General features: G+C 56.1%; 1 protein-coding gene across 1 annotated transcript; it reads left to right on the top strand.

Annotated features, from left to right (window-relative positions):
• MYBPH (myosin binding protein H) lies at positions 1-26,927 on the top strand. The gene is made up of 11 exons (XM_026654364.2): positions 1-270; positions 1,432-1,566; positions 6,324-6,491; positions 11,621-11,709; positions 13,696-13,891; positions 14,979-15,118; positions 20,505-20,664; positions 21,511-21,647; positions 22,589-22,775; positions 25,864-25,905; positions 26,721-26,927. Exons 1-10 carry the CDS (start codon positions 93-95, stop codon positions 25,872-25,874), a joined length of 1,401 nt encoding a protein of 466 aa, XP_026510149.1. The 5' UTR covers positions 1-92; the 3' UTR covers positions 25,875-25,905; positions 26,721-26,927.
• Positions 26,928-27,908: the final 981 nt, after the last annotated feature.

Raw genomic sequence — 27,908 nt, 5'->3', positions numbered from 1 at the left:
AGCGGTGCCCCCCAGATCCAGAGCAGAAACACGGTCCCATCCGGAGCAGAGCCCTCTTTCCCCCTAGAGCGGAGCCCCCAGACCTTGCGGTCATGCCCGGCAAAGAACCAGACCCAGACCCAGAGCTGGCCCAGGCGACCCCAGCAGCCGAACCGGCCGAAGACCGGGCAGCAGAAGCGGCTCCAGCCTCGCCAGCAGAGGGCGCCCTGCAGCCTGAGCCCCAGCCCCAGCCCCCGGCCGCTGCTCCGGAGCGCGGGGAGCCTAAAGCAGGTGAAGGGGAGCCGGGGGGCGCGAGGGGAGGGGAGCGGACCATGAATCTGGTCAGAGAGGAGCGTCTGTGCAGAGGGAGCCAGGCGGACCCGGGAGCCCATCCTCGGGGTTAGGGGTGGGCAGGGGGAGGCTGGAGGTGCATAGAGGGGAGGGGGCTAGGCTGGCGGGGGGAGGGGTGTATTTAGGGGAATGGAGTGGGCAGAGGGAGGCTGGGGGCCATAAGGAGGGGAGAGGGTTAGTCTGGCGGGTGGGGGAGGGGTGTATTTAGGGGATGAGGTGGTCAAAGGGAGGCCAAAATGGCCAAAAGTATGACAGGGTTCAAAAAGGAGCTAGATAAGTCCATGGAGGACAGGTCCATCAATGGCTATTAGCCAAGATTGTGAGGGATGCACTCCATGCTCTGGGTGTCCCAAAACCTCCGACTGGACAACAGGGGATGGGTCACTCAGTAATTGCCCTGTTCTGCTCATTCTCTTTGAAGCACCTGGCCCTGTCTGCCAGAGACAGGATACTGGGCTAGACGGACCATTGGTCTGACCTGCTATGGCCGTTCTTACGTTGGGTATCTGGGTGCATGGGTGTGGGCAAGGGGGCTGAGGAGGGTGTATTGGGGGGCTGGGGTGGGCAGGGGGGAATGGGGTGAGTGTGTGGGGCTGGGCTGGGTGTGTTTTGGGGCATGGGGAGGCTGGTGGGTGCATTTAGGAGTGAATGGATTGGGCAGGGGAGACTGGGTAGGTGTATTTGGGTGGATGGGGTGGGCAGGGGAGGCTGGAGTGAGTGTCTTGTGGGGGGTGGGTGAGGGAGGCTGGGGTGGGTGTCTCAAGGGGTGTGCAGGGGAGGCTGGGGTGGGTGTCTGTGGGTGGATGGGGGCCAGGGGAGGCTGGGGTGGGTGTCTTGTGGCGGGTGAGTGGGAGAGGCTGAGGTGGGTGTCTGTGGGTGCATGGGGGGCCAGAGGAGGCTGGGGTGGGTGTCTGGGGATGGACGGGAGAGCCTGGGGTGGGTGTCTCTGGGTGGATGGGGTGGGTGGGGGAGGCTGGGGTGGGAGCGTGGTAGGCACTTGGGAAATGCATTGAGAGGCTGTGTGTGGCGAACAGGCCTAGCCGGAGGGGTTGCGTCAGTGGGGGGTTCCGTGTATTTCTAACGTGTCTATGTTTGTTACAGAGCCGCCCAGCTGCCCATTGCACCTGGCAGTGGAGGACGTGAATGATAACTCGGTGTCCCTGACATGGAAGGCCCCAGAGCAGGCAGGCTCCGCTGGCCTGGATGGATACCTGGTGGAGTGCTGCAAAGATGGAAGTAGGCTTGAGCTTTACTCCTTTCTAAGCATGAAGAGCTGTGTGTTAATGGGGAAGATCATGTAACACACTAGCTGAGTGTGTCATGTCCCTGACTCGTAGCCAGGCCACACAGGGGAGGAGCTGGTTGAAAACCAGCAAAACATTTTTGTGTAAAATTTCTTTTTTCTTTGAAAGTTCCAAATAAATAAAAATTGACCAGCTCTCCATAGAGGCTAGGAGCTTACTATTGCTGCCAGATACTGGGTTGACTCCAATAACTCAACGGGAAGGGGGGCATAATTTCGTGCTGAAGGCCACAGGTTTAATCTCCAGTGACGACCAGTGGTGGACACGTTGCTCCCATGGGATAAAAGGACTTGATTATGTCGATAAGTAGCTACACAGGGAACACATTTTTAATAATGGGCTCTTCAGTCTAGCAGAAGAAGGTCTAACACGATCCAATGGCTAGAAGTTGAAGCTAGACATATTCAATCTGGAAATTAGGTGTATAGTTTTAATGGCAAGGGTAATTAAGCATTGGGACAATTTACTGAGGGTTGTGGTGGATTCTGCATCGCTGACCATTTTAAAATCACGATGGGATGTCTTTCTAAAAGCTCTGCTCTAGGAATTATATTGGGGTCTCTGGCCTGTGTTTTACTGGAGGTCAGACAGGATGATCACAGTGGTCCCTTCTGGCCTTGAAATCTGTGACTATGAACCCAAGTCTCTCTTCCTGAGCCACTGGAGTTGGGAGACGGTGGTGGGAACAGCAGGGTGGCTCCTTGTCCTATGTTGGGGTCTCTGAACATCTGAATCACTACATATGAATGTAGATCTGGATGCCAGAAAGCCATAAAAACATCAGGAGGAGGAAAAAGTTTGCAGAGGAACAGCGGAGGGGTGGGGAGTTAGGGACAAACGGACGGGCACTAAGAAGGTCAGTCCCAAATTTTCAAACTTGTGTGCCTCACTTCAGGGCCCTGTGGCCCAAATCCTCAAAGGTGTTTAGGCACCTGACTCATTGATTTCAATGGACATTAGGTGCCTAAATCCTTTTGAGGCTCTAGGTCTGTGTTTCTATTTTGTCTCCTAAATAAGTGACCTGATTTTCAGCAGTCTATTGAAATCAGCAGGTATTGTGGCTGTTCAGTGCCTCGGAAAAGCAGTCCATATATTTAAATGCCTATATATAGAAATAGGCAACCAATTTTGAACATGTTGGCGTTATGTTTGATCGGCAGGTGCAATATATTTTGGCTTCGGACTCAGGATGATTGGTGAGGGGGTGGAGATGGGCAGGGAGAGGAGAAATATTTAATCCTCATGGACCTGAAAGGAAATGTAAGGATTAGGAAGAGACGGTTGGGGAGAGCTGGCAAGCCATGCTTGGCTGAAGCTGTAGGCATTGGTTCCTGGGTTGAGGACAGGTGGTGAGTTGGATGGTGGCAAACTGGATTGGACTAGGCTAGTGAAACTTGGTGGGCTGGTGGCAGCTGGCAGGCTCTGGTTGGCAAGTTGATGGTCTCTGATTAGTCCACTGGCTGCTTTGCTGGTTGATGGAACAGGGCAGGCGAGGGAGGGAGACCTTATTGGCTGGTGGCATTTGGCAAGTTCTCATTGGTGCCACTGGCAGGCATTGGTTGGCTGATTCTTTGGGGCTGATCCCTGGCTGCTGGCAGGATTTGCCCCATCGTGTTTTTCAGACTGGTGTTTGGGGGATGCCCTGTCTGCATTCGTTGGTGGGTTGAGGTTTGGAGGATGCTGGGGAGCTCTGGCTGGGTTTGTTGGTGGGAGATGAATGTTAGCTGGATGTGTGGGGCGATTCATGAGCCTGGCAGGGCTGCGAGGGCAGGATGCCATGTGAACCTTTGGTTGTTTAGTTGGATAGTGTGGGTCCATGATGTCTGGTTGCAGCAGGCCCACGGACTGTGGTTGGTGGGTTTGGGGCAGAGTGCTACTTGTGGCTGGCTGATAGGGAGAGGTTTAGGGGCACTGGCTGGCTTGGGGTAGACCATGAGCCTTGGTAGGATGGGACGCTGCCTTCATGTAGGTTACATCGCCACCAGCAGGCACCTAACACTGAACTGTGTAGTGAAGGAGGCAAAAGCGCTTCACAGCCTGACACTCCCAAGTCTGGTGCTAAACCAAGCACCTGTTTGGAGAGAGCTGGGCTAATATCCAGTCTGTTATGATCCTTGATTGTGTAGGGCCTGGTTAGTTGGTAAAGGAGCCCTGGCCATCTGGCAGTGGGTAGCTGTTGAGCCCTGGCTAGCTGGTTGGAGCTGGGCTGTTGGTTGGTTGGGGCCGGCATGAGAGTTTTGCCTGGTTGGAAAGTTTTGGCTGATGCACAAACCTTGCTGGTGGTTGGGGGTGGAAGGGGGCTTGTGACCCTTGTTTGTTTGGGTGCTGAGGCAAGCTTGTTCTGGGGGGCTGCTTTGGGGGGGACGGACTGGTGGATCTTGAGGGCTTCTTCCAAGGTGTGGATGTTTCTGGTTGGATGGCCTGGCTGGCAATCCTTACTTTGATTGGCTTTTGGAGGCTCCCAAGCTTTGGCCGGCTAGCATAGGTTAGGGGTTTAGACATAGGTTAGGGGTTTATGACATGAGTGGGTGGGTGAGATTCTGTGGCCTGCATTGTGCAGGAGGTCAGACTAGATGATCGTAATGGTCCCTTCTGACCTTAAAGTCTATGACTCTACGTTAGAGGCATTGTGCTCCCAAGCTGTGGCCGGTTGAAGGCAGCTGTTTAGCTCTGGCTGAGACTGGCCAGCAAGCCCTAGTTCGTGTTTAGCGGATGGTAGAGGAGTCCTAGCCCATTGCTTGTTTTGGGGCGGCTGTGAAGCCCTGGTCAGGGAGCCCTGGTTAGTTGGCTTGGGGAGGCAAGGGCATGTAGATTGGTTTGTTGGGGTGGATGACAAGCCCTGCTATGTGGCTGTCAACTTACCAACAACTAGTGGTGTTGCCTGCTACGCTACTGACTCCCCAGAGGCTCAGTGGGAATTCACAAAGCGGAGTATGATGGAGCCTGAGGCTCGCAGCAGGACGGCTCCGAGGGGGAAGCAGCAATGCCCTAGATTCTGTGCAGCACCTGAATGTGCAAAGTTTCCCACTTGTGGGCCATTCCCCTTTTGGACGCTGAATAGCACACTAGTTTTCTTTCTGAGAGGTTGATAAGTACGAGTGAGCTGGCTGGTGGGGATGGCTAACGAGCCCTGGTTGGTTGGTGGATCCGAGGGGGCTGGTGAGTGTTGGTTTGCTGGGGGCAAGCCCTGGATGAACATAGGGTGATCAGATGTCCCAATAAAATTAGGACTGTTCCGATATTTAACCCTTTGTCCTGATCGATGTACGATCGGGACCCCATTTGTCCTGATATTCGGGTAAGGAAGCAAGTGGGAGGGAGGCGCTGACTCCGTGGGTGTGGGTGCTCTGCACCCACCGGCAGCCAAGCTCCCCCCTCCTCGCCTCCTTCCCCCCCAGTGCGCCGCGTCCCTGCTCCTCCCCCTCCCTCGCAGCGCTTCCCACCGCCTAACAGCTGTTTGGTGGCACTTAGGACTTTCCGGGAGAGAGGGGGAGGAGTGGGGATGCGGCGCGCTCAGGGGAGCAGGCAGAGAAGAGGCAGGGCAGGGGTGGGGACTTGTGGAAGGGGTGGAATGGGGGTGGGGCGAGGGCAGTGCAGGGGTGGGAAGAGGCAGGGGACGGGCGAGCACCCACCGGGCAGAGGGGAGGTCAGCACCGTAGTTTAAGGCAAGTGGCGGGTGGGGGGTGTGTGAAGAGGCAAGCGGTGGTTGGGGGACTGAGGAGGGATGCAGCAAGCCAGTGGTGGGCCAGGGGATGAGGAAGGGCGCAGTGGCAGGGGGGCCCGAGTGGGGAGGGGGCGGGACCTGGGGCAGAGTGGGGGCGGAGCCTGGGAGGAGCAGGAGTGGACTGTGGGCGGGGCTGACAGCACCCAAGCGTGTCCCAGTATTTTACTGTTGTGATCTGGTCACCCTAGCTGAACAGTTCAGAATGAGCAATTTATTCAGTGAGTTTTGCCCCTTTTTCCGGTTTGCAAGTTGTTTGCTATTCCAGATTGTTTGATGGATATTTTATGTAGCAAATTTCAGCCTGCGCGAGCACTCCTTCGCGTATCTGATATTCACCGATCCATAGTCACGCTGTGCAAATGGTCACCTCTAGCCGCATGGCATTGTTTCTGTTCCCTGACTGGATAACCTGACCTTTATAACCTTCTGCTGCCTTTGCCTGAATCAAAGCTGGTGTTGCAAAGCAGTGGCTCTTGGCTCTGAGCCCAGCTCTGAGAAAGCTGCTCTCTGGGAATATTAGTCCAGTCACGAATGCTCAGGAAAAGTGAGGGAAAGAGAAAGTGAGCAGAGTCACACTGAAAGTCTGATCATAACTCACCAAACCAGCATTACTCACTCCTTAGCCAGCTGCGCTGGGGATGGAGGAAGCTGCACACCGGTCTTTTGGGTTGCATTCTACTGGGAATGAAATTGACAACTTGCTAGCTAGGGATTTGATCGGTGGCACAGGCACAGTTCATGAGGGCTTGGCTGTGCATTGAAGTAGTTTTGGGAAACTCCCATATGGAGAGAATTAGATTCTGTAGACGGGTGCATTGCACTACCACAAAACTGGTCCCATGTTGGGCCTATGAACGTTGTCAGAATCCATTTAACTTCCGTCATTTACTTTATTTGGAAGTTAGCTTTTTTCCGCTTGTAACCTGCTGTCTTATTAAGGAAGATCTTTTGTTTGTTTGTTCCAGCTGCAGACTGGGTAGCTGCTAACAAAGAACTCTTTCTTTCTACCCGGTACACGATCCGCAACCTGACATCAGGAGATAGACTTCAGATTCGTGTGAAGGCAGTGAATGTTGGGGGCATGAGTATTCCAGCTGTCCTGGAGCAGCCTGTTGTCATCAGAGAGATACTCGGTACGGTATTGTCCTCACTCTATGCAGCCTATACAGAAGCGACATGGGTGCAACATTATGGTAGCACAAAGAAGCACACAAGTCAGTATGTGCTCAGCTAAGGTTGAACTCTCACTAACCCTTAACTCTGCCCACTGATGCATTACAGTATGGCTTTCAATTGTGAGCAAATGCTATTTCTCAAATAATAGTTATTGGGTCAAATTCAGCCTTGATGTAAATGGGTGCAACATCCATTGATTTCAGGGCACTCCGTTTGGATGTCCCTGACCTTTGTCTAGACACTTCCTCTCATGGAATGCCCATGTATCACCAACCTCCAGCAAAAGGCGTTCATTTGAACATTCTAATAATTGAAATAAACATTTGCTTTGTTATTTCAGTGTGTGCACTTACACTCCTCTAGTTAAACACTCATATCATCTGTTGGCTCACTTGTCCTTTGCACACTTATGTGTTGTTGCACATTCACACACATGTATGCGACTGTCTGTGTGCTGGAATGATGCCTGTTTATTTTGCTCAGAAGAGGTAAGCACTGTCTGTGTGCAACATGGGAACGTGACTCACTTCAAACTGGCTAAAGAATCGTTATCCCCACACTTAGCAAGGCTCACGTTCCTCTTGGAGGGCTATGAACACGTCACTTGTGACATGGGAATACAAAGCTGTCCAAGAGCAGAAAGGACTAAGAAATTGTTAACTGTAGCAGGGCGAGGACTCACCGCTGCGGCGCCTCCTGTCAGTCGTCCTGGGAATTAGCTCTTCAGCTCCGGAGCGCCCTCTGCAGGCTGGTGCCTCGCTGCTGCTAGCCCCCGTGTCCCTCCCGGACCTGGTGTCCCCTGTCCTCGGGCGCTGCCCCTGGTAGTACACCCGCTCTCAGGGTCTCCCCACCCAGGGGAACCCCCACCCAGCCTCAGTGGCTACTGCCAGTCACCATCTAGCTCCCTTTCACTGGGGCTGACTGCAGTCTGTATAAGCCAATCATCACAGGCCAGGGGGTTTTGGACCGGCTGCCTCTGCCTACCCTGGGCTGCACCCTTGCACCCTAGTACCTTTCTGGCCTTTGACAAGGCTGCAGCCTGGGGCTTTTCTGGGCAGGAACTCCCCAGCTCCCTTGCCCTATCCCCCAGCCCTGCTCCACTCAGGTACCCTATTCAGCTTCCCCGCAGCTAGGCCCTTCTCCCTCTAGATACAGAGAGACTGACTGCTCCTGCCCCACTGCCCTCTTATAAGGGCCAGCTGCAGCCTGATTGGGGCGTGGCCCAGCTGTGGCTGTTTCCCCAATCAGCCCAGGCTCGCTGCTTTGCCCTGCCACAGCCCTCTCCCAGGGCTGTTTTTAAGCCCTTCAGGGCAGGAGCGGGGTTCCTGCCCTGCTACATTAACCTGTACGTTTTCATGTTGCTGTAACTCAGAGCTCAGTGGATTTTCTTTAAACACTCCCCCTGCTAAAAAATAAATAAAATAAATCGCTTCTGAGAAACGTTAACCCCGTAGGAAAACTCCACTAAAGCAATCTGGAGCTGAAAAAAGGGATATAAAGCTTGAATGGCCATTGCTACTCCTGTCCTGCAGTATCCCATGTGGGGTGTGGAATGCTGAGGCCCTGTACACCCTTAGCAGCAGGACTGTGCTTCCCATCAGCTCACATGGTTACAGCTCTCACGGTTTCTATGATCACTGTGGCGAGGGATTAGGATTAGACAGTTGTGCTGGTGGATGATGTTCTCTCGATGAGCACCCCCCTCCAGCAACGCAGTTGACAGCAGATGTAATGCAATTTGTAATCCCGTCAGGCAGGAGCACAAACTGTGTCTGTGTTCACACATCAGAGGGGTAGCCGTCATGCGTCTGACGAAGTGGGTATTCACTTCTGCTCCAATACATCTGTTAGTCTGTAAGGTGCCACAGGACTCTTTGTTGTGTTCACACGAGGATTCTTTGATGGATTTGATTGGATTTGATGTATTTTGATGGCTACTGCTACCTTAGCTCCAGTGTGTTATTAGCATACACAGGGCTTCTGGCCTCTGCCAGGATGTTGCAGGCAGTGTTGTCTAAACTTGCTCAGAGCAAGTGTATACAAACCAATGTTTAATATGCCTGCAGCCATCAGCTCCATGTCAACACTTGTGCTCCCAGAAGCAGATCAACTGGTAATTTTAGCTGATGTCCTAGTGCAGACAAGGCCTGTCTTAGTTCACTCTGCAAGTGAATTAAACTAAATTGAATTAAGGCCATTTATTTCCAAATGAGTGTCCACATAGGTGTTTAATGTGGTTTCACTAATCCACTGTAAATTCATACCTTTAGTTAGTTCAGATTAATTTTCCTGAGTGTCCCTGTGTAGACATGCCAGGGCTCATCTACATGGTGAGTTGCTAGGTGGGAAGCCAGTCATGTGAATCTAAAGCGCACCAATTTCCATGCGAACTAAGCCGCACTCTGGAACTTTCATTGCACTGTAGCAATGTGCAAATGATGAGTTACTGCACGGCAAGCTAGTGCGCTATAGAGTCACATGCCTGGCTTGCCACGCAGTAACTTCCTGTGCAGCCGAGCCCACAGAGTTTAAGGTCAGAAGAGATCAACATCTAGTCTGAACTCCTGTATCTCACAGGCCACTAACCATCACCCAGCTGCTGTCTGAAAACACCGTCTCTTCCAAAAACACATGCTAAATGCAGAACACTGCACGACCGTGGGCAAATGTTTGAAATCAGGCAATTCAAAGATGGGTCCCGAATAGATCAGGGTGAAATTTTGTCAGCAAATCAAGCCATTCTTTTGCTTTGTTTTTTGCTGAAAAATGCATTTTTGGGGGTCCGAAACATTTGTCGAATTTGAATTCGATGAATAGTTTCAACTGGAAATTGTGTTTTCAAAAGAGGTGACGTTTTTTATTTTGACTGTTTTGTTTCAAAACGTTTTGTTTAGATTTTTTTCATTCAAAACAGTGTTTCAGTTTTAAATCTGTCCAGTTTAAACACCCCCCCCCCAAAAGGCCAAAATTAGAATGAAAAACTAAAAAAATAGAATTTTGTTTTGAGTTGACCAACATTTTGATTCCAAATGAAATTTTTCCAAGTTATTTGATTAAAACATTTATTTCAGGATTTTTGGGTTCAGCCGCCAAACCGAAAAATCCATTATTTGCTGAATGCTGCTCCTGAGCAAACTGTATCTTGGCCAACTTGCATGGTATTTTATTTTTCTGTATCTATGGTATGTTGGCCAGTTTGATGCCTGCATGCTTATGCCATGGGGCCAAGTTACAGTTTTGAGCTTCCTGGTTTCTGTCAAGCTAAAATCTCAACCAGAAAGTGGCATTAACCTAATTTTTGCATTTCATTCTAAATGTGCACCTGTCAGTGCTTTCCTCGCTGTGCTAGGAACAAAATACTGTGTATGGCTTATTAATGGTGCATGTTTGTTCTGCTAAACCCTACTGTGTGTACTTCACACTGCTCCATCTGTTATCTTCCATTTTCACTTATTTATTGATGCAGTTTACTTGTTTCAACAAATCATGTGGAGTGCTCCGAAGAGATTTTAAATAGCCGCAGACCCCTAGACAGACAGTTAAAAGCAGGAATGGGGAATTGTGATGTATCTGTTGGACAGTCAACACAATGCACATTTCACATGTAACTAGGGCAGGAAGAAGGGTTTCACACCTGGGGAAACAATTATCATGAGGTCTGTACAAGGGTGAGTTACATCTGAAGATGTGTGCGTATAGGCGCTGAGACAGATACACATGAATTAACATTATTTCGGGGGGGGGGGAGATTTCTTTGTTCCACCAAGATTGATAAGTGCAAGCGTGGGCATCAGGAAAAGATTCCAGGACCAAATAGAAGCGTGCGAGGAGGAGATGCTAGCTCAGCTGTTGGGCACAGGCTTTCTGGGAATGTCAGGCATTCCTTCACTACCCACCCTAAACTGCCTGTGTTTTACTCTCACAGCTGTTTAGGCATCATTCAACTCAGATTTAACTCTAGACACGGCCCCCCATACAATATCTCTCCTAGAGGTAAGCCCCTGCATGGTTAATCCTGGGAGAGGCATACGCTTCTTTTATTATGTACTAGCATAAACCTTTTGCCTCCAAAGGAACTCCCAACAAATGCAGCCGTGGTAGAGTTACCCTGCTGCTATTTTGACTCTGGTAAAGGAGACAGAAAGTCCGTATACACTAGCAAACATTTTCTGCTTCTCTCTGTTATGTTCCCCAGGGAACGCAGAAGTAAGTTTCCAGCACATGGTGTTAGCGCCAGAGGTCCCAGGTGGTACCCCTCACCATCCGGCCCATCTTCTCTCAGCTCACAGTCAAGCAGGGAACCCCAGCTGCGGCAGGAAATGGTGCTGCATGACTTTTAGACGTGCTCTCTCCCCTGAGTCAGTACAGAACCAAATTTCCCCATTAGATGGCGCTGTGCTACAGGGAGGGGTGTTGGATGACTCTGTAGGGGGCACTCTCTCCAGTGAGTTAGCACTGACCCCAATAACCCAGTGTGGTGCTAGGGGGCGCTGTGCTGCAGGGAGCAGCAAGGGTGACTCAGTAGGGGGCGCTCTCTCTGGAGCGAGTTCCAGTCCCAGCAATAGAATCATAGAATATCAGGGTTGGAAGGGACCTCAGGAGGTCATCTAGTCCAACCCCCTGCTCAAAGCAGGACCAATCCCCAACTGAATCAGTTTTTAGAGTTACTTAGTACTATGCTGCAGGAGGCACAGCCATTAAGATGCAATAAAAAACCAACACCGCGACCACCTGTGGGCAGTAACAGCTCCACAGCCCCTGTTCATTAGAGACGGGATGTTCTGGCCCAACAGCAGCCTGCCCAAGCTTCTGCTGGAGAAGTAATTCCCCGCTTGCTCCGTAATCCCCTTGTGTTGTGTTACTGGTGTGAGGTGGCAGCCATGCTCCAGCCAAGAGGTGGCTGCATTTCAGTGCCAAGTCAGCCAATCCTGTGCTGCCCAGGCAGGGAGCGGTTGGGGATACCTAGGACAAGAAGTGCTCTGGAAGGCCTGAGAGCCTGCCGTAGGAACTCCCGCTGAGAGTGCGGGGCGGTGATTTCCCGAAGCGCTCATGAAAATGACGGGTGTGTGACATCTGCTTTGTCTAGAGCACCCGAAGATCCGAGTGCCGCGCCACCTGTGGCAGACGTACATCCGGCCCGCTGGGGAGGCGGTAAACCTGCTAATCCCTTTCCAGGTAGGTGGTCGATGTTTCCAATGAATGGCTCTTGGGCTTGGCCTCTGTCTATACAACAAACCCCCTCTCATGTGCGGAGATGCTGGGGGGGCTCCTCCCTTGCAGCAGGGGGCTCAAGGGAGACCCCCAGAACAGACAGTAGCAGACAAGTGGGGAGGAGACAGGAAGCTTGAACTTGGTGGGGTGAAACAGGGGGTGCTTGTGGAGGGCTCCGAGCGGCATGAGGAGAGCAAAGGGAAAAGAGTGGTTAGCCTGCAACTCAAGCGCCCCTGGTTCAATGCCTGGCTCTGCCACAGAATCCCTGTGCGACCTTGGGCATGTCCCTTAGTCTCTCTGTGCCTCAGTTCCCCAGCTGGCCAATGGGGACCAGCAGTGCCCTGCCTCCCAGGCCTGTGTGAGAGTAAGTATGGTAAAGGTCAGCAGATGCTCAGAGGCATAAGGTGAGGAGAGCCAGGAAAGCACCATAGAGAGGTGTCAGCAGCTGGGGGTCATGGCCGCAGTGACCCAGGTAGGAGACCTGGAGGGGAGTTTAGGCCCCCAGGACAGATCGGAAAGGACACATGCCGGAGGAAGACGAGATGAGAATGGGGTGCTGCCTGGCTCTGGAGGGTTGACGAGGGGGCCTGGGTGAGAGCCCAGGTGATGGGCTTGGGCGGTCAGCTGGGCCCACGCTACCCGGGAGAGGACAGAGAGCTGGGTGGAGATATAGGACAGGCTGGAGGGAGAAAGGAGCTCTGCCAATTACAAGGCATGGGGAAATGCCCTTTCACCCCTCCCCCAGCTCCTCGGCACCAGGTCTTGGGGACAGCCCCCAGTGGGATTTTACCCCTAACCACATGGGGGGCACTGGGAACATATTTACTGCCCATTGACTGGGTGGGAGGGGCTAGAGCCATGCTATTGGGGTCTTCACACCTGGCAGGAGTAGGGAGGATGCTGCATCCCCAGGGCTATCCTCCATGCCCCCCCACCCCACGGCAGAGAGAGGGGTTGGTGGGATCCCCTTGACCACCCTGCAGGGTGTGGGAGGGGGTTCCTGCCTGCTCCCAGGAGTGTGACTTGGGGGCTTGGATGACACGTGCACCAGTGACTGGCTAGGACAGGGCATCCTCCAACTCTCTTTGGCCCCAAGGGTAGCTGTTGGCCCCAATGCCATGTGACCAGCCTAGGGGCCCCAACGAGGGCCTAGGGTCCGCCCTGTCTGTTTACCTAACCAAGCAGCTGCAAAGGTCTATTCCGCATACCCTGCGATCCTCCCTCTCTGGCTCTTGCTGGCAAGTAGGTGCCTGCAAAGTGCTGTGCATTCTCCAGCCAGGTGCCTGGTGCTGTGATCTGGGTATCGTGCCAATTAAACCACGTAATTAACTGTCAGTGCCCTTCAGTAGGTGACACTCACTGCAAACACTGAGCGCTCCAGAGCAGCAAACCCCGCTGTCTGCACATTCTGGTCTCTCTAGCAAAGGCAAGAGAAAACGAGAATTTGACACTGCTGCAGCCAATTAGACTAGACTGTAAGAGTGAGTGGCCAGAGCCAGGAGCCGGGGAAGTGGAGGGTGGGGATGGAGATGATCCTCTGTGGCCCCCACTGGAGGATCAGGCCAAAGCGTATAGCCTGTCTGATGGATGCTGTATTTTGATGTCACAGCTGACGCGCTAGCCGTAGTCTTAGCAAGCATGGGCCCAGCTGGCATTGTCCTCTTGAGGCTGTTGATTAGCAGTGACTGCTCCGAGATACCACAGCTGCAGGGGAAATAAGAAGACGGGCATTGGAAATGGAATCACAGCCAAGCCACAGATTCGCCCACTAGGCAAAGCCACCCGCCCCCTAAAAATCTAACATCTCAAAGGTGCTCTCAGAAGGCGCGTCTCTGCATCGCCAGTAAAGACCACACAAGGACCACTGGCATAGAGCTGGCTGGGCGGTGCCCGGCTGGTGGAATGGACCTGAACTGCTCCCCTGAGCTTTCTCCTCCGCCTTTGTCCTAGGGAAAGCCGAGGCCCCAGGTGAGCTGGAGCAAAGACGGCCAGCCTCTGGATCCCAAGAGGGTGACCGTGCGCAGTGGTGACAGGGACACCATTTTCTTCATTCGCAAGGCAGAGCGCAGTGACTCTGGCCAGTACCAGCTGAGCGTCAAGATAGACAGGCTGGAGGACAAAGCTACCATTGACATCCACGTGATCGGTGAGAACGGTGCAAGCACTGGGTGCGGGTCGGTGCCTGGATGGAGCTTTGCAGCCTCTGCTGGCTCTCATGGGCCTGCGGCCATCAAGCAAGATTCCCTGCAGCATGGGGCCCCTAGAATTCACTTCTGCCCCATGGCAGCTCCAGCTGGGATAGCCAAGCCCTGGTGTGGCTGGGGATGGAGCTGCCAGCCAAACTCCCTGCTGGCCAGCACCCAGCAATGGGGGGAGAGATCCCAGGGCAGAGCGGTGTGTGTGTTGTCCTTATGTGTGAGACGTTGGAAGCTCCTGCAGCACCTCCCGGAGCAGGGTGCTCGGCCCGCTGCACTACGTGTGGTCAGGAGGAAAGGTCCGCATGAGGAGCACTGCAGGGTTTGGGAGCTTGCTACTGGGCATAAGGCTAAGATGCCCTAAAGGGATGAATTAGAGGGTACAAAATGGATGGAGAGTAGGGACAGTGGGAGGGTCATTATGGGCTCGGGAGCAGAACTGACGGGGGGGCTGGGGGACAGGGTGCATATTCTTTCCAGACTCCTGGATGCTGCTGTAGGCTCATGCAAACATGAGTAACCCATGAAATCAGAGAGACGCACATGCAGGGCTCTCCCTGCTCGGACACCATGGTGATGGACGCTATTAGGAAACACTATTTCGCTAGGAGGGTGGTGAAGCACTGGAATGGGTTACCTAGGGAGGTGGTGGAATCTCCATTCTTAGAGGTTTTAAGGCCCGGCTTGACAAAGCCCTGGCTGGGATGATTTAGTTGGGGTTGGTCCTGCTTTGAGCAGGGGGTTGGACTAGATGACCTCCTGAGGTCCCTTCCAACCCGGATATTCTATGATTCTACAGATTCATAAGAGATGGGACAGATTCTGGGTGAGAGACCACCAAGGGTTCCCCTAGTTACTCCCACCCCATACTGATCCACAGTGCCACACACAACCCATGGACTCAGCAAAGCAGCTGCCATCTCTGCAGGCAGGTGGCTGCGTGAGTTCTCTGTCCACTGTTGTGAGCCGCCATGCCTGCCCTGTACCTGCCAGGGGATGGCCTCAGCGGCTGGAATGAGCCTCTGGTTGTCATTGCAGAGCAGCCGGGCCCTCCAGCGAACCTGAAGCTGGTTGACGTGTGGGGGTTTAACGTGGCGCTGGAGTGGAGCCCGCCGAAGGACAACGGGAACGCAGCACTCAAAGGGTACACGGTCCAGAAATCGGACAGGAAGAGTGGGGTGAGTCTGCGGCTTCTGCCCGGAGTACGTCTCTGAGCAGCGGGACCTGGGATGAGTGTGCGGCTTGAGCTGAGTCAGACGCTGTGGACTGTGATACAGTGCTCATGGCAGCAGGGTGGGGGGGATTTGGTGTCGATAGCCTCATAACCTCCCCCAGCAGGCAGAGCCGTGGAGATGGAGCCCCCTCCTGACATCCGTTTGCACGGCGTAGGGAAGTCCTCACGTCGCGGTGCAGGAGAGGTTTGCACGGGACGTTCTTGGGTGCCTCCGAAACGGTTTGGTTCCCAGCTCTGCATGTGTTCGGTTATTTGCACAACAGCCCCAGGAGGGATCTGGGTCCCGTTGGGCCGGGTGCTGCATGGACAGGGCTCACGGGCGAAGGCAAGACAAAACAAGTGGCTGTAACAGACAGCTGGAAAGAATGAGGCGGGGAGTGGCTCAGGCCTTTACCCAGGCCAGATCTATTCACGGTGAGGTGGTCTGAAATCAGCTATTTCTAAAAAATAACAAAGTGAGTGAGAAATCAGGTCCCAGGTCCCTACAGACCCGACAGTCTCAGCTGGGAGTTGCCCATAGGTGGCCCAGTGGGGTGAGCCTCGGAGAGGGGCTTGAAAGAGGTGAGGGCAGAGGTCGCTCCAGGGGGACGTTGCCCACCCCAGGGGGTGCAGCGAAGAAGATGCACTGGTGGGTTTGGGAGTGGAGGTTGGCGCTGTAGGGGCAGCAGAGCGGGGGAAGTCAGGGCCGTGTGGTGTGGATAAGCAGGGAGGCGCTAAGCAGTGTAGGACCTGAAAGGAAAGGAGCAGAAGCTTGTGTGTGATGACATGGAGAAGGGGGAGCTGGTGGTGGGGAGTGGGGCTCGGGGGAGTGATGTGAGCAGAACCACCTGCCATGGAGATGGTCCGACAAGCAGAGTTTTCCCAGGGAAGCACTCTGAACCGGACACAGAGGTGCTGTGCCTATAGCAGTGAGTAGCCCGGCCCCGGGCCCAGGGCTGAGCAAGAGGCGGGTGCGCTTCCGATGTGAGCAGAGAATCATGGCCAGGCCCCTCGCTACCCAGTGCTCAAGCCTCACGGTGCAACGGGGTGCAGACCCAGGCCATAAACTGTCTCAGTGGGGCACATAGTTAGTACCACTTGGGGACTGCCCCCGATTGGCTGCTTTCCCCATTTACCCACCTCCTGGGGAAGAGCAGCCAATCAGATCTGTGCAGGAGGTAGACAGGGTTCTGTCCCCCCTCCCACTGACGTGACATCTTGTCAAGGGGGGTGGGGAGAGCAGAGAGCCCCCAGCAGCTCAGTGCAGCTCCACTTCCCCCACCCCCTCTTCCCCTTGTAAACAATGGGGTCTCCTCCTCTGCCCCTCCTCTCCCTGCATGCAACATCCTGCCTGGAGTGGGGAGAGGGGCCCCCGCTGCAGCCCCTCCCCAGGCCTGGGAGAAGGAGGTGAAGAACCCCAGGAGCTGCAGGAGGAGAGATGTGGCAGAACAGATGCAGAGGCAGAGTTGATGGGGGGACAGGCTTGATTTGGGTGTTGGGGGTGGGGGGGTGGAATTAATTGCCAGGCAGGGGAATGGGCAGATGTAGGGGTGATGGCAGCTCACCCCACTTTTCCCCCAGACCTTTAAGCACTGTTGCTGCTGGAGGAGGTCACAGAGGGACTGGCCCGAGGAGGCGTTTGGGGATACAGAAGAGGAAGGCGGGTGGGTGGGTGGGGTGGGAGGTGGGGAGGAGGCATGCCAGTTTCAGCACCTCTTGTTTTTCAGCCTTTAAAGTAGTGAGAGCCCCCTTGCCCATCCCCCACAGGCACCTGTTGAAAGCCCAGTCGCTGCTGAATGATGCTTGGGCGCAGGCGAAAGGGAGAATGTCATGCAGGCGAGACCTGCTGAGCCAGGCACAAGGGCAACTGTTCTCTGTTGTGTCAACAACTGCAGCCTCTCCATGACCAAACTGCTTACCCTGTGCATTAAAGGCTCACGCCGGCTGAGGGCCGGCTGCCATGCCTCGTCTGTCTTGCTCGGGACGTTCAGGGGCTCGTACTTTTTGCAGCAGAGGGAAGATTCTCCACCACCACCACGTCAAGGAGCAAGTCATTAGGCTGTGGAACGGGGCAATGCTCACCTCCGCAGCGCCTCCTGCTGGCCTCCCAGGGAATTAGCTCGCCAGCCTCCGCAGCGCCCTCTGCCGGCCGGTGTCTTGCCTTTCATTGGCCCCCGTGTCCCTCCTGGACCCCCTTTCTCTTGGAGGTTGCCCCCTGGCAGTACCCCCGCAGTATCTGGGTCTCCCCACCCAGGGGAACCCCAACCCACTATCTCCACCTCGCCTCAGTATCAGGCTACTGCCAGTCATCATCTAGCCCCCGTTCACTGGGGCAGACTGCAGTGTACGAGCCACTCATCACAGGCAAGGGGGGTTTGGACCTGCTGCCTTGGCCTACCCCTGGGCTGGCCTCTGCAACCCCAGTACCCTTCTGGGTCTTTACCAAGGCCTGCAGCCTGGGAGGTTTCCAGGCCAGAGCTCCTCTGGTCTTTTCCCAGCCCTGCTCCACTCTAGGTACCCTGTGAGCTCCTAAGCAGCCAGGCCCTTCCCTCTCTAGAGGCAGAGAGAGACTGACTCTGCTCCTGGCCCACTGCCCTCTTATAAGGGACAGCTGAGCCCTGATTGGGGCGTGGCCACAGCTGAGCCTGCTTCCCCAATCAGCCTGGGAACTGCTTGCTCCCAGACACAGCCCTCTCCTGGGCTGTTTTAAGCCCTTTACGGCTGGAGCGGGTGACCACCCCGCTACAGGCTGGTATCTCAGTAACTACCTAAGCTATCAAGAATGGCATCTTCTGTCAGTGCATTTTTTTCTGCAGCTCACCCAGCAAAACGCAGGGCCGCCCAGAGGGGGGGGCAAGCGGGGCAATTTTCCCCGGGCCCCGCAAGGGCCCCCACGAGAGTTTTTCGGGGCCCCTGGAGCAGGGTCCTTCACCCGCTCCAGGGGCCCCGGAAAACTCTCGCGGGGCCCGGGCCCCCGGAGCTTCTTCCACTCCGGGTCTTCGGCGGCACTCCAGGACCCGCCGCCGAAGTGCCCTGAAGACCCACGGCGGGGGGTCCTTACGCCCCGGGACCCGCCACCGAAGTGCCAGGTCTTCGGCGGCGGGGGCCCCCGGCCGCCGAAGACCCCAGGCCCCCTGAATCCTCTGGGTGGCCCTGGCAAAACGTCCCCAAGTCGTTCTCGAGGTTATCCCAAGGGGAGGCAAATCTGCCCAGCTGTGTACCAGAGGTTTGCACAGAGAAGTCACCCACATGTCGCCTCCTGGCGGAAATCAGAGTTGTGGCCTGTGTTGGTTTTTGTTTTTCACCTGCCCTACGTGTAATTAATAGGCTAAAATAACAGTCGAGGGGGACGGTATCAGGGTCCACCCACTTCAGAGTTGCCCAGATGAGGAATCTCTTTCAGTTCCTAGCGGGTGTCTACACTGCAGCTAGCCCCTCCCTGTTGCTCCCACTGCCGTGGCTACATGGCTTATTTTTGGCTGTAAGGGTGGTCCCAAGGCCTGAGTAATGGGACAGGCCCTGGATTCTCTACTGGGCGAGATAAACTGGCCATCAACAAGTTTAGGCTTGAAATTAGGCGAAGGTTTCTAACCATCAGAGGAGTGAAGTTCTGGAGCAGCCTCCCAAGCGGGGGGGCAGTGGGGGCAAAAAAACCCTAACTGGCTTCAAGACTGAACTTGATAAGTTTCTGGTGGGGATGGTGTGAGGAGTCTGCTTACAGTGGCATGGCGCTGATCTGTGACTGCTAGCTGCCAATATCTCCAACGGCTGGAGATGGGCCACCAGATGGGAAAGGCTCTGAGTTACTACAGAGAATTCCTTCCCAGGTGTCTGGCTGGTGGGTCTTGCCCACATGCTCAGGGTCAAATCACCATGTTTGGGGTTGGGAAGGAATTTACCCCCCAGGTCAGATCGGCCGAGACCCTGGGGGGTTTTCGCCTTCCTCTGCAGCGTGCGGCACGGGTCACTTGCAGGTTTAAACTAGTGTCAGTGGTGGATTCTCTTTAAGTTATGATTTGAGGACTCCAGTAACTCAGCCAGAAGTGATAGGACTATTGCAGGGATGGGCGGGTGAGGGTTTGTGGCCTGCAGTGTGCAGGAGGTCAGATGAAATGATGGACCCTTCTGGCTTTTAAGTCGATGAGCTCTGTCTTTGCCATGCCGCCCTCCAGCTGGGGCACTGGAGCCAGGGGCAGACATGAGACTGAATGGATGGGCTGGGGGAGCTTTGCGAAATGTCTGGGAGATGGCAGCTGAAGCCATCAGAGCACATAAGGTCACCCAGGACGAAGGGGGAAGAGGAGGAGCCCCAAGGAGAAGCCCTTAAGGGACACTCATGGACGGCGGTTGGGGGGAGACACAACAGGCGACACTGAGGGAGTGGCCAGAGAGGCGGGGGGAGAACCAGACGTGCCTGGGGAGAGGCAGCTGAGACGGGTGGTGCAATCAACAGGATCAAAGACGATGGGAAGGTCCAGGGAGATGAGGCTGGAGAAGGGGCCAGGTGGCCATTGGATGGCTGGTGTGAGATGTTAAAGCCGGACTGCCAAGGCTGCGTGTCTGAAGATCTTGGCTGTGAGGGGCGGGTGGGGAGGCTCAAGGGAGGGATTATGAGAGGGGAGATGGAGTGATGTTAAAATCCGGGAGAAAAGAGCCCGTGGAGAGCGACAGGCTGATGGAGGATGTCGGGAAGGTCAGGAGGGGCTGATATCAAGGGGCCAGCAGAGGTCTGAGGAGAGCAGAAGGGCCAGGCCACCATCAGGCCCTGGGGCGAGCAGAATTTGCTGAGGGAGGGAGGGATGGAGGGCAGGGGAGGCGGCTCACACTGAGTGGGGGAGGATGCGAGTGGGTTTGAGGAGAGGGTGAAGGTGGAGCAGGACGATGGCTGGGAGTGGCGTGGAGCAGGGAGAGAGCTGTTAATGCAGAGATGAGGAGGAGAGAACAGATGGGGCAGGGGGCGGGGGCGAAGCTGGCTGCCATGCTGGCTCGGGCAGCGCGTCCATCTAAGGAACCTCAGCTCCTGCCTGGCGCCTCACGGGAGGGTGAAGGCCTCGGCCAAGCTGGGTTCGGCTCCTCAAGGCAGAGGGGCTGCAGTGGGGACGCTGCGCGGATGCAGGTGCGGAAAGACCGACTCGGTGCCTGGGTAGACCCCGGTCCTATAGCTGGAGCGCCAGGGCCCAGGGCTCCCCCCAGGGTCTGGGCTGAGAGGCTGCCTGCCAACCTGTGCTGTAAGCGTGGCGGGGGGTTGACCCCACTCTCCCAGCACTGGGGCTTGCAATGGGAAGCGCGCCGGGGGCTGGGTGGTGTTCACCATGCCCCACACTAATAGCCTGGCTCCCCTCGGCTTTCAGCAATGGTTCACCGTGCTGGAGCGCTGCCCCCGGCCCAGCTGCACCGTCTCCGACCTCATCATCGGCAACAGCTACTCCTTCCGGGTGTTCTCAGAGAACGCCTGCGGGCACAGCGCCACAGCGGCCTTCACCACGGAGCTGGCCCACATCCGGAAACCAGGTTGGTGCTGGGGACGCCCAACAGGGAGCAGCGGCCAGGCGGGGAGGAGGCGCTCTCCCTAAGAGGTGGCCAATGGCCAATGGGGGGCCAAACAGCTTGGCTGGGAAAGCTGCTGCTGGCGGCAGCTCCGCAAGGCTGATGTGAGTGAAAGGAGGAGGCCCAGGGTTTTCTAGACATCGAAAGGTTGCAGCATTCGGGTCCAACGGCTCGTGCCCTGCCAGGCTCGAAACGGGAGCGCTCTCCCGTTAGAACAGGGGGAGTCTTAGCGCAGCCCTTGTTCCTGACCCCCCAAGAGCCTGTGGTAGCGGACGGTACAGTGTGAAAGGCACACAGCTAGCTTACAGCACTTTGGGGAGGCTCTGGGGCCCTCTTTGGGGTCTGTAACATTGGATTCAGCCTCTAGCTTCAAAGGCGGAAGGATATGAAAAATTGTCCCAATAAATATTCTCTTAAACCTGTCTAAAATAGCTTTTTTTCCCCAGGAGGGATGGTCTCCCTTGTAATTTCTCCCCCATCCGTAGCTTTCTCTCCTGTGATCTCCTGCCAGGTAGCATGGGGTGGCATGGCCTCAGAGCTGCTCTCCCAGCATGAGATGTTGGCCCCCTGAGACAACATTGGTGGCTGTTGCAGTGGGGGGGTTCTCCTGGGCTGGTACAGAGCACGGGGCGGGGACACATTCCAGTGACCAACTCTTGGCTGAGGCTCAGGGTTTGCTTCTGGTCCTGGGAGGAGGGTGTTCTGGAGTATTCAGTGCTTCTCTGCTAAGGGCGCCCGAGCCCCACCGCTGCCTGGCCCGAGCGCCAGGGCACAGGCAGCCACTGTTGTGACCTGCTGTTTGTTTCCTAGAAATTGCTTACAAGCCCGAGAAGTACTCGGGCCGGGACTTCTCCGAACCTCCCAAATTCACCCAGCCCTTGGCGGACAGGTCTACCACCAGAGGCTACAACACCCAGCTCTTCTGCTGCGTCCGGGCCTTCCCCAAGGTGAGACTCCACCCTTTCCTCACCCCGCCTTTCCTCTGCCCTCCCTCACACGTCTCTTCACGGGGTGGGTGCCTGAGCGGCCGCTGGATCCTGCAGCGTTACTGTGCAGGGTACTTGGGTGGCACCAGGCGGCCAGGAAGGAGCGGGCTCGGAGGCTGCTCCATGAGTGGGGTCGGTGTCTGAATGGGCTGGAGGAGTTATCTGAGAGCATTGGGAATGCAGCGCCCCATTTTGGCAGGTCAGGGGAGTGCGCCAAGCCTGTGGGGGGTGCAGAAACTCTGCCTGGGCTCTCCAGGCACATGTACCATCCTCCTCGCATAGACTTTCCTACTGCCTTAAAGAAGCAGCAGCTGGACCGTAAGGCTACCAGCTAGGGGACCTGGGTTCTAATCCTGCTGGTGCTGTTTATTCACCATACAGCCTCAGGCAAGTCACGTCACCTCAGCCTCGATTTTTCCATCTCTTAAATGAGGCTAGTAATACTTGCCTGCTTCCCAGTGGGGCTGCAGAGGGCAAGTGTGTTAGTATCTAGGGTGCCCCTCTCCATGGCATCAGGGTGTTTTACCACCACAAAGGGAACGGTGCCACCTGTGTGGTTAACTCATCTGCTGCGCCAAAGCCCCATTACACGCACACACAGGGAGCTACCCCATTGCCCCATCAGCGATGGGCATGGGGCCCTGGACGGCTGTTCCCCCAAAGGCCCTGCTGCGTGCCCTGAGCGTCCTATCCAGAAATGGACAGATCACACCAGCTGGGTGGCTTCTAATTCACCACGGCAAAGGGGCTCTTCAAAGGCCTCACTGTCAGGACCAGTGCAGAAAAGCCATGAAGACGACCAGAGGCAGAGCACTGGCTACAGGAAGAAGCTTTGGGCTAGTGGGCTGCCTCCAGCTGCCACGAGCTCATTTCTACGGCTAACGAAACCCGCTGTCTTTCAGCCCAAAATCATCTGGCTGAAAAACCAGACGGAGATTCGGGAAGACCCCAAGTACATCGCAGTGATCAACGAGGGGGTTTGCTCGCTGGAAATCCGGAAACCCAGCCCATTCGACGGCGGCGTGTACACCTGCAAAGCGGTCAATCCCCTCGGGGAAGCCTCGGTGGACTGTAGGCTTGATGTGAAAGGTAAGGCTGGCGGGCTGGCGGGCTGGTGGCCTTTGTGGCTCTGTTCCTTGTCCCAGCACTGGGGTTGCTTGTCTTTGAAAATCACAGCCTGAGCTGTCCAGGTGCCTGGGTCCCACTGAGATCTGGGGCGTTAGACCTCTTTAAATCTCAACCCTGCATGTTTTACTGAAGCCCACTGCACTGCATTGGAATCTCCTCCTGCCTCACTGTATGTAGGGGGCGTCTGATGGCTGCCATCTTGGGGGACAGCAGGGATTGAACGGGCGCCCTCCAGAGCTAAAAGCATGAATGGCTCCAGTCTGAGCTAGAGTCAAACCTCCCTATCCCTCTACCAGTCTGGCACAGCGGGAGACCTGTAACACCCACTCCTCAGTGGGTGACATGAATGTGTCATGGGGGAAGGGCTGTATCTGCCCCAGATTTAGGAAGATAGGCAGCAGGCTCTAGTTAGGACATTCCCAGCACCTTCTACAGCCCGAGAGACAGATGCTACCCTCGGTGCAGCACAGGCGGTGGATGAGCACCCCATGCCCATAGGGAAGGGGCCCCAGGCCAGCCCTTCATTAGTACTTTGGGACTGAGGAGGGCCATATAAGCACCTAGATGGGTTGGGTGGGGCATGCATCTTCCAGAGCCCATCGGGTGGAGACTGCTGGGTGGAGACGGTTAATAGGAGAGCCAGCGAGAGCCCATTCCCAAGGGCTCAGCATCCTCAGCTGTGCCCTGGTTTTCCAAAGCGCTCAGCACCCCCCATGACCACGTGACCAGAACTGTTGTGATGCGAAACCTGTCCACCAAAGTGGGGCCTAGGTCCCTTACTGAGCAGCTGCCAGCTGGTTGTGGCTCTCCGGGCCATGATCTCACTGCCATTCCCAGCTCGCTGCCCAGGGCGGGTAAGAGGGGAGTGCTCAGGCTGGAAGGCCTCAGGGTTTCCAGTAGAACATCCCTTTCCATCTCACGTTGCCTTTGTGCACAAGGCCCAGCGCCCAGATGCTACCGTGATGGGCGCCCCACGGCCGCGGCTAGCTGGGCCGGTTTTGTGCCTGGCTCCCCCAGACGCCGCTGGCTGGAATGAGGAATGGTCCCGTGGCGATCCCGATCATGTGCCCTCCCTCTGGAGTGCCGCAGCCTCGCCGTATTTCCCCACTGCGACCTCTTTAAGCTGAGCTCTGCGGCTGGGATATTAGGCTCCAGGGGTGGCAAAGAGCCTCCTGCTATACTGGGCTTTGTAACAGCTGCGCTAGGGCTTCAGGCAGGCGTGGTGACCAGCCAGCCAGAGCCCATCTGCTGAGCTGCCCCAGTGTGCAGGGAACCAGGAGCGCTGTCTGGCGACCAGGCAGTGGCACACACGGGCACCTCCATTGGGAAGGCTGAAAATAGGAAGCTACAAGCCAGTTAGCCAGATCGCTGCTCTAGGCACCCCTCCTCCCCACCATATAAACTAGCAATCCAGCTGCTGGCCACACCCCTTGCCCCCCCCCCCCCAAGCAGCCCCCTAAGCCGCTAGCCTGGACAGACACACCTGGCTCTGTGGCCAAGGAGTCACCAAACTTGGCCTCTGCCGGGCCACGAGAGGGAGTGGTTCCAGGGGTGAGAGCCTGGTACCTTACCAGTGCCCCCAGGAAGTGAGCAAGTGCATTGCAGCTGTTCACAATGGAGTGGCAGTGAGGACAGGTGAAAGCAGCAAAGAGTCCTGTGGCACCTTATAGACTAACAGACGTATTGGAGCATGAGCTTTCGTGGGTGAATACCCACTTCGTCAGATGCAGTGAGGACAGGTCGTCCTAGAGGGCTATATTATTAACAGCTTGAATCACACCCGGGAGTGAAGCCTGGGCGGGCCTTGGGCACAGGTGTTAGGCGTTCCCACTGGCTTGCCCTGCCGACATCGGGCAGCCGTGCTGCACAACCTGCAGCTTTTGACGAGCCCTGCAGGGTAGCGCCAAGGGACGTGCACGACATAACCCTCCTGCATGGAGGTATGGGGCCTAGGATCCAGCAGTGCAGGGGTCAGCGGGGAAGAGGGACACAGCGTCTGGCCCAGTTGAAGATGGTAGAAGGCACCTGGGGACCTGCTATCGTTTGCGAATGGCTTCGCTAGTGAACCACCGCGGGGGGCTTAATCCCCTTCCTGGAACGAGCCGGCACAGCCCGTCAGCTCCCCCTGGAGCTTGCCCTGCTGCCTGCTCTGGGGTGACCTCAAAACGGGTGCCATCCCCCAGCACTCTGGCTCAGCCCAGCACCAGCACCCACAGTCAATGAGACGACAATGGAGCCCGTCCTCATCAGTTGCCAGCTGGCGTAGGGATGCGTATGCCCAGTAGCTGGCTGGCTCCCACCTGAGAGGACTCAGCGGAGACACCAGCCCTGGCAGGCCTCACAGCTGAGGGACGGTTCATGCCCCCTCAGTCCCCATCCACTATAGTGGCTCAGCGTCACTGCAGCTGCAGCCTTGCTGGGCTAAGGGTAGTAATTCTGTTGGCGTAAATGCACCCGCAGAGACAGGACCCCAGTGAGCTGAGCCGGTGCGGACACTGTAGAAGAAGCTGGGACTAGTGACCGATATATGCACGCTGCGGGGTGGGGAAGTCACACGCACCCTAGAGGAGCCAAGCCCTCAGGTGGGACCAGGCTATGCAGGCTGGAAAAACTAGAGCACCACAAAGACAGGCAAGGAGATGACACCTGGGTTAGTGACTAGGAGCTGAGCGTACAGTCCAGCAAAGCGGAGAGGCCATGAGTGCAGCCGCCAATACCTTCAGGGTAAGAGTAGAGCCAACAGGAGAGCGCACAGCCTGGGAAGAGGGCCAGGGACCGATGGTGGTAGGGCAATAGGTGGTGGCTTGCAGCCAAGGCTGAGTAGACAGGGAAACATTCCTACATCAGACTAGTGGGTCTGGGTACTAGATTCCCTGAGGGCGGGGTTTGTGGGCCCCCCCCCATGATGGCAGAGATTGAGGGGCAGGGCAAAGAAGACGTTGGTGGGAATGAGGGCTGGAGTCATCCTGCAGCACGAGTGGGAAAGGCCCAAGGGGCGTTTTCCTGACTCCGCTATGGGATTGTTACAGGCTCTTGTGCTTTTCCACAGTACCCCAGTGAGGGCTGTGTGGCGGATCTGATGAAGAACAAGGTAGGTTGGCGTCTAGCTGGGGCTATAATCAGGCCAGTTGGGGCAGGGGCATCTGTCCCCAAGGACCCAGACACGGTTGCTACATTTTAGGTTGCGTGATCAGTACCATCCCAGCTCGCCCCATGTGGGCTGCCTGCTGGTGGTGAGAGGGCTGTTTGAGCGGTCGCGCGTATTCTGGCCAGAGCAGTGGGGGGGGGGGGGGGAGAGCAGAGACCCGGGCCTTGCTGTCACTGAGTGAGTCTGGTGACAAGACAAGCCCTGCGAGAGAAGCCGCTTGCAATCCTGGGGCCTTGCTGGGCATGAGCCAGGGGGTGAGGGTGGAGGTGTGTGGAGAGTCCTGTGTCATTAGTGGGCATGTGGGTGAGGGGAGCTCTAGCATGTCGGGGAGCACAGAGTCTTTGGGAGATGTCAGCGGTCACAAACAGGGAAATGAGTATAGCCTGACACATGGAGGGTAGGGGTGGGCATGTACGGGGAGAGCCAAAGCACCGGTCGGATTCTGGGTTGGGAGCATCAGTATACGGGAGCCCAGGCCTGGGCCCTTGGTGCCCATGCAGGGGGAGTGGGCTGGGGCCAGCGGGGAGACAGATGAGTGGAGCTGGAGCCTGGACATACAGTGGGGGGGTAAGGGGCAGGACATGTCTGTAGGAAGAGAGCTGCCTAGGCCAAAGCATGGGAGGACCCTGTGGGGGCATCGGGAAGCAGCTCTGTGCCAGGATTTCCCCTCTGCGGTTAGACAGATGGGCTGCACAGCCTCTCCTTGCCTGAAGGCTCCGTTCTCAGCAAGGCGCTATCCTGGTCTCTTTGCTCCCTAGACGGACGCTGCGGCTTGGAGTGAAGTTGCCACTGGGTAGCGTAGGCAGCAGAAATGCAGCGGACCGTGGAGCCTGCTGGCTTTGGCCCTGTCCCCAGATCTGCGAACGTCTTCAGCTCTGTCCCTCTCTGAAGCAGCGTCCTGTGGTGGCAGCCCTGCTCCGGTGCTACAGTTCCCCAACGTGCCTTTCGCTGTGACAATAAAAAGATTCCCACGGAGCGTGCTTGAGGCGCTGCTGCTGCTGCGTGGTCTCTGCGGGTGAAGCAGGAGCCCAAGGGAGCTCAGTGGCCGTGTCCCCTCATTTCTGCACCCGGGAAGGACGGGGTCCCTACTGGTCAGGGAGGGGTTAGCACTGGAGAGAGCACAGGTTTGTTTAGGTTGTCGGGATTCTGGACCAGCCTCACAAGCCGGCAGGGGTGTGTGTGTGTGTGTGTGTGTGTGTCGAGAGTCTTTCCACCATGCATGGCAGTTGGGGGGCCCCCAGGAGCATCTGGTGCTGCAAGGGGGCAATTTGGGGGCAGGAGCTGTGTGATAGGGAATGCGGCGCTTCTGGGCTCTGCCTTAGCGACTGGAACTGAGCACCCCTGCCCGTGGGACCAGGCAGGCCTCGGACTGTGTGTGGGCCCCCGGAAGGGCCCGTCACCCTCCTCTGGGGGAAGCTGCTGCTGGGTCCCTGTGCAAGGAGCGGCACGAGCAGGCAGCCAGGGTGCGGCGCGCAGGCGTTAGCAAAGCCAAGAGGCAGAGGAAGCGCTGGGGGGCGGCAGATGAAATGGGATCCATGAGGATGATGGGGAGTGGACAGGGGACAGTCAGATGGGTGGGGGGAACCAGGGTCGGCACCACCATGTTGCGCGATGGACGCTTGACAAAATTACCAGACTTAGTGACGGACATCGGGAGGGTTATGTCGTTCATTACCACAGAGCTCAACATGTTTACCACGGACACTTGTGTCTTTGTACGGACACATTGCTGACCCCTGGGGGGAACGGGAGGGCAAGCACGCGGGAGCAGATTTACTAAAGATCTCAGCATGCAATGTGCCATTTTATGGCCTTAGTCCTGGCTGCAGGACAGTGGGGGGTCCGGTCCCGCTGTGCTGCAGGAAGTGGCCCGGCTGGCTCAGCTGATGTCGCTGTTCCTTAACTACCTAACATCCCAGCCAAGAGCTGGGGGCCACGCTGCTACT

The sequence above is a fragment of the Terrapene carolina genome, unplaced genomic scaffold, assembly GCF_002925995.2.
Source record: "Terrapene carolina triunguis isolate 2854851 unplaced genomic scaffold, T_m_triunguis-2.0 Scaffold191, whole genome shotgun sequence".
Taxonomy (NCBI): Eukaryota; Metazoa; Chordata; order Testudines; family Emydidae; genus Terrapene; species Terrapene triunguis.
This window is presented reverse-complemented; position numbering and strand designations above follow the sequence as displayed.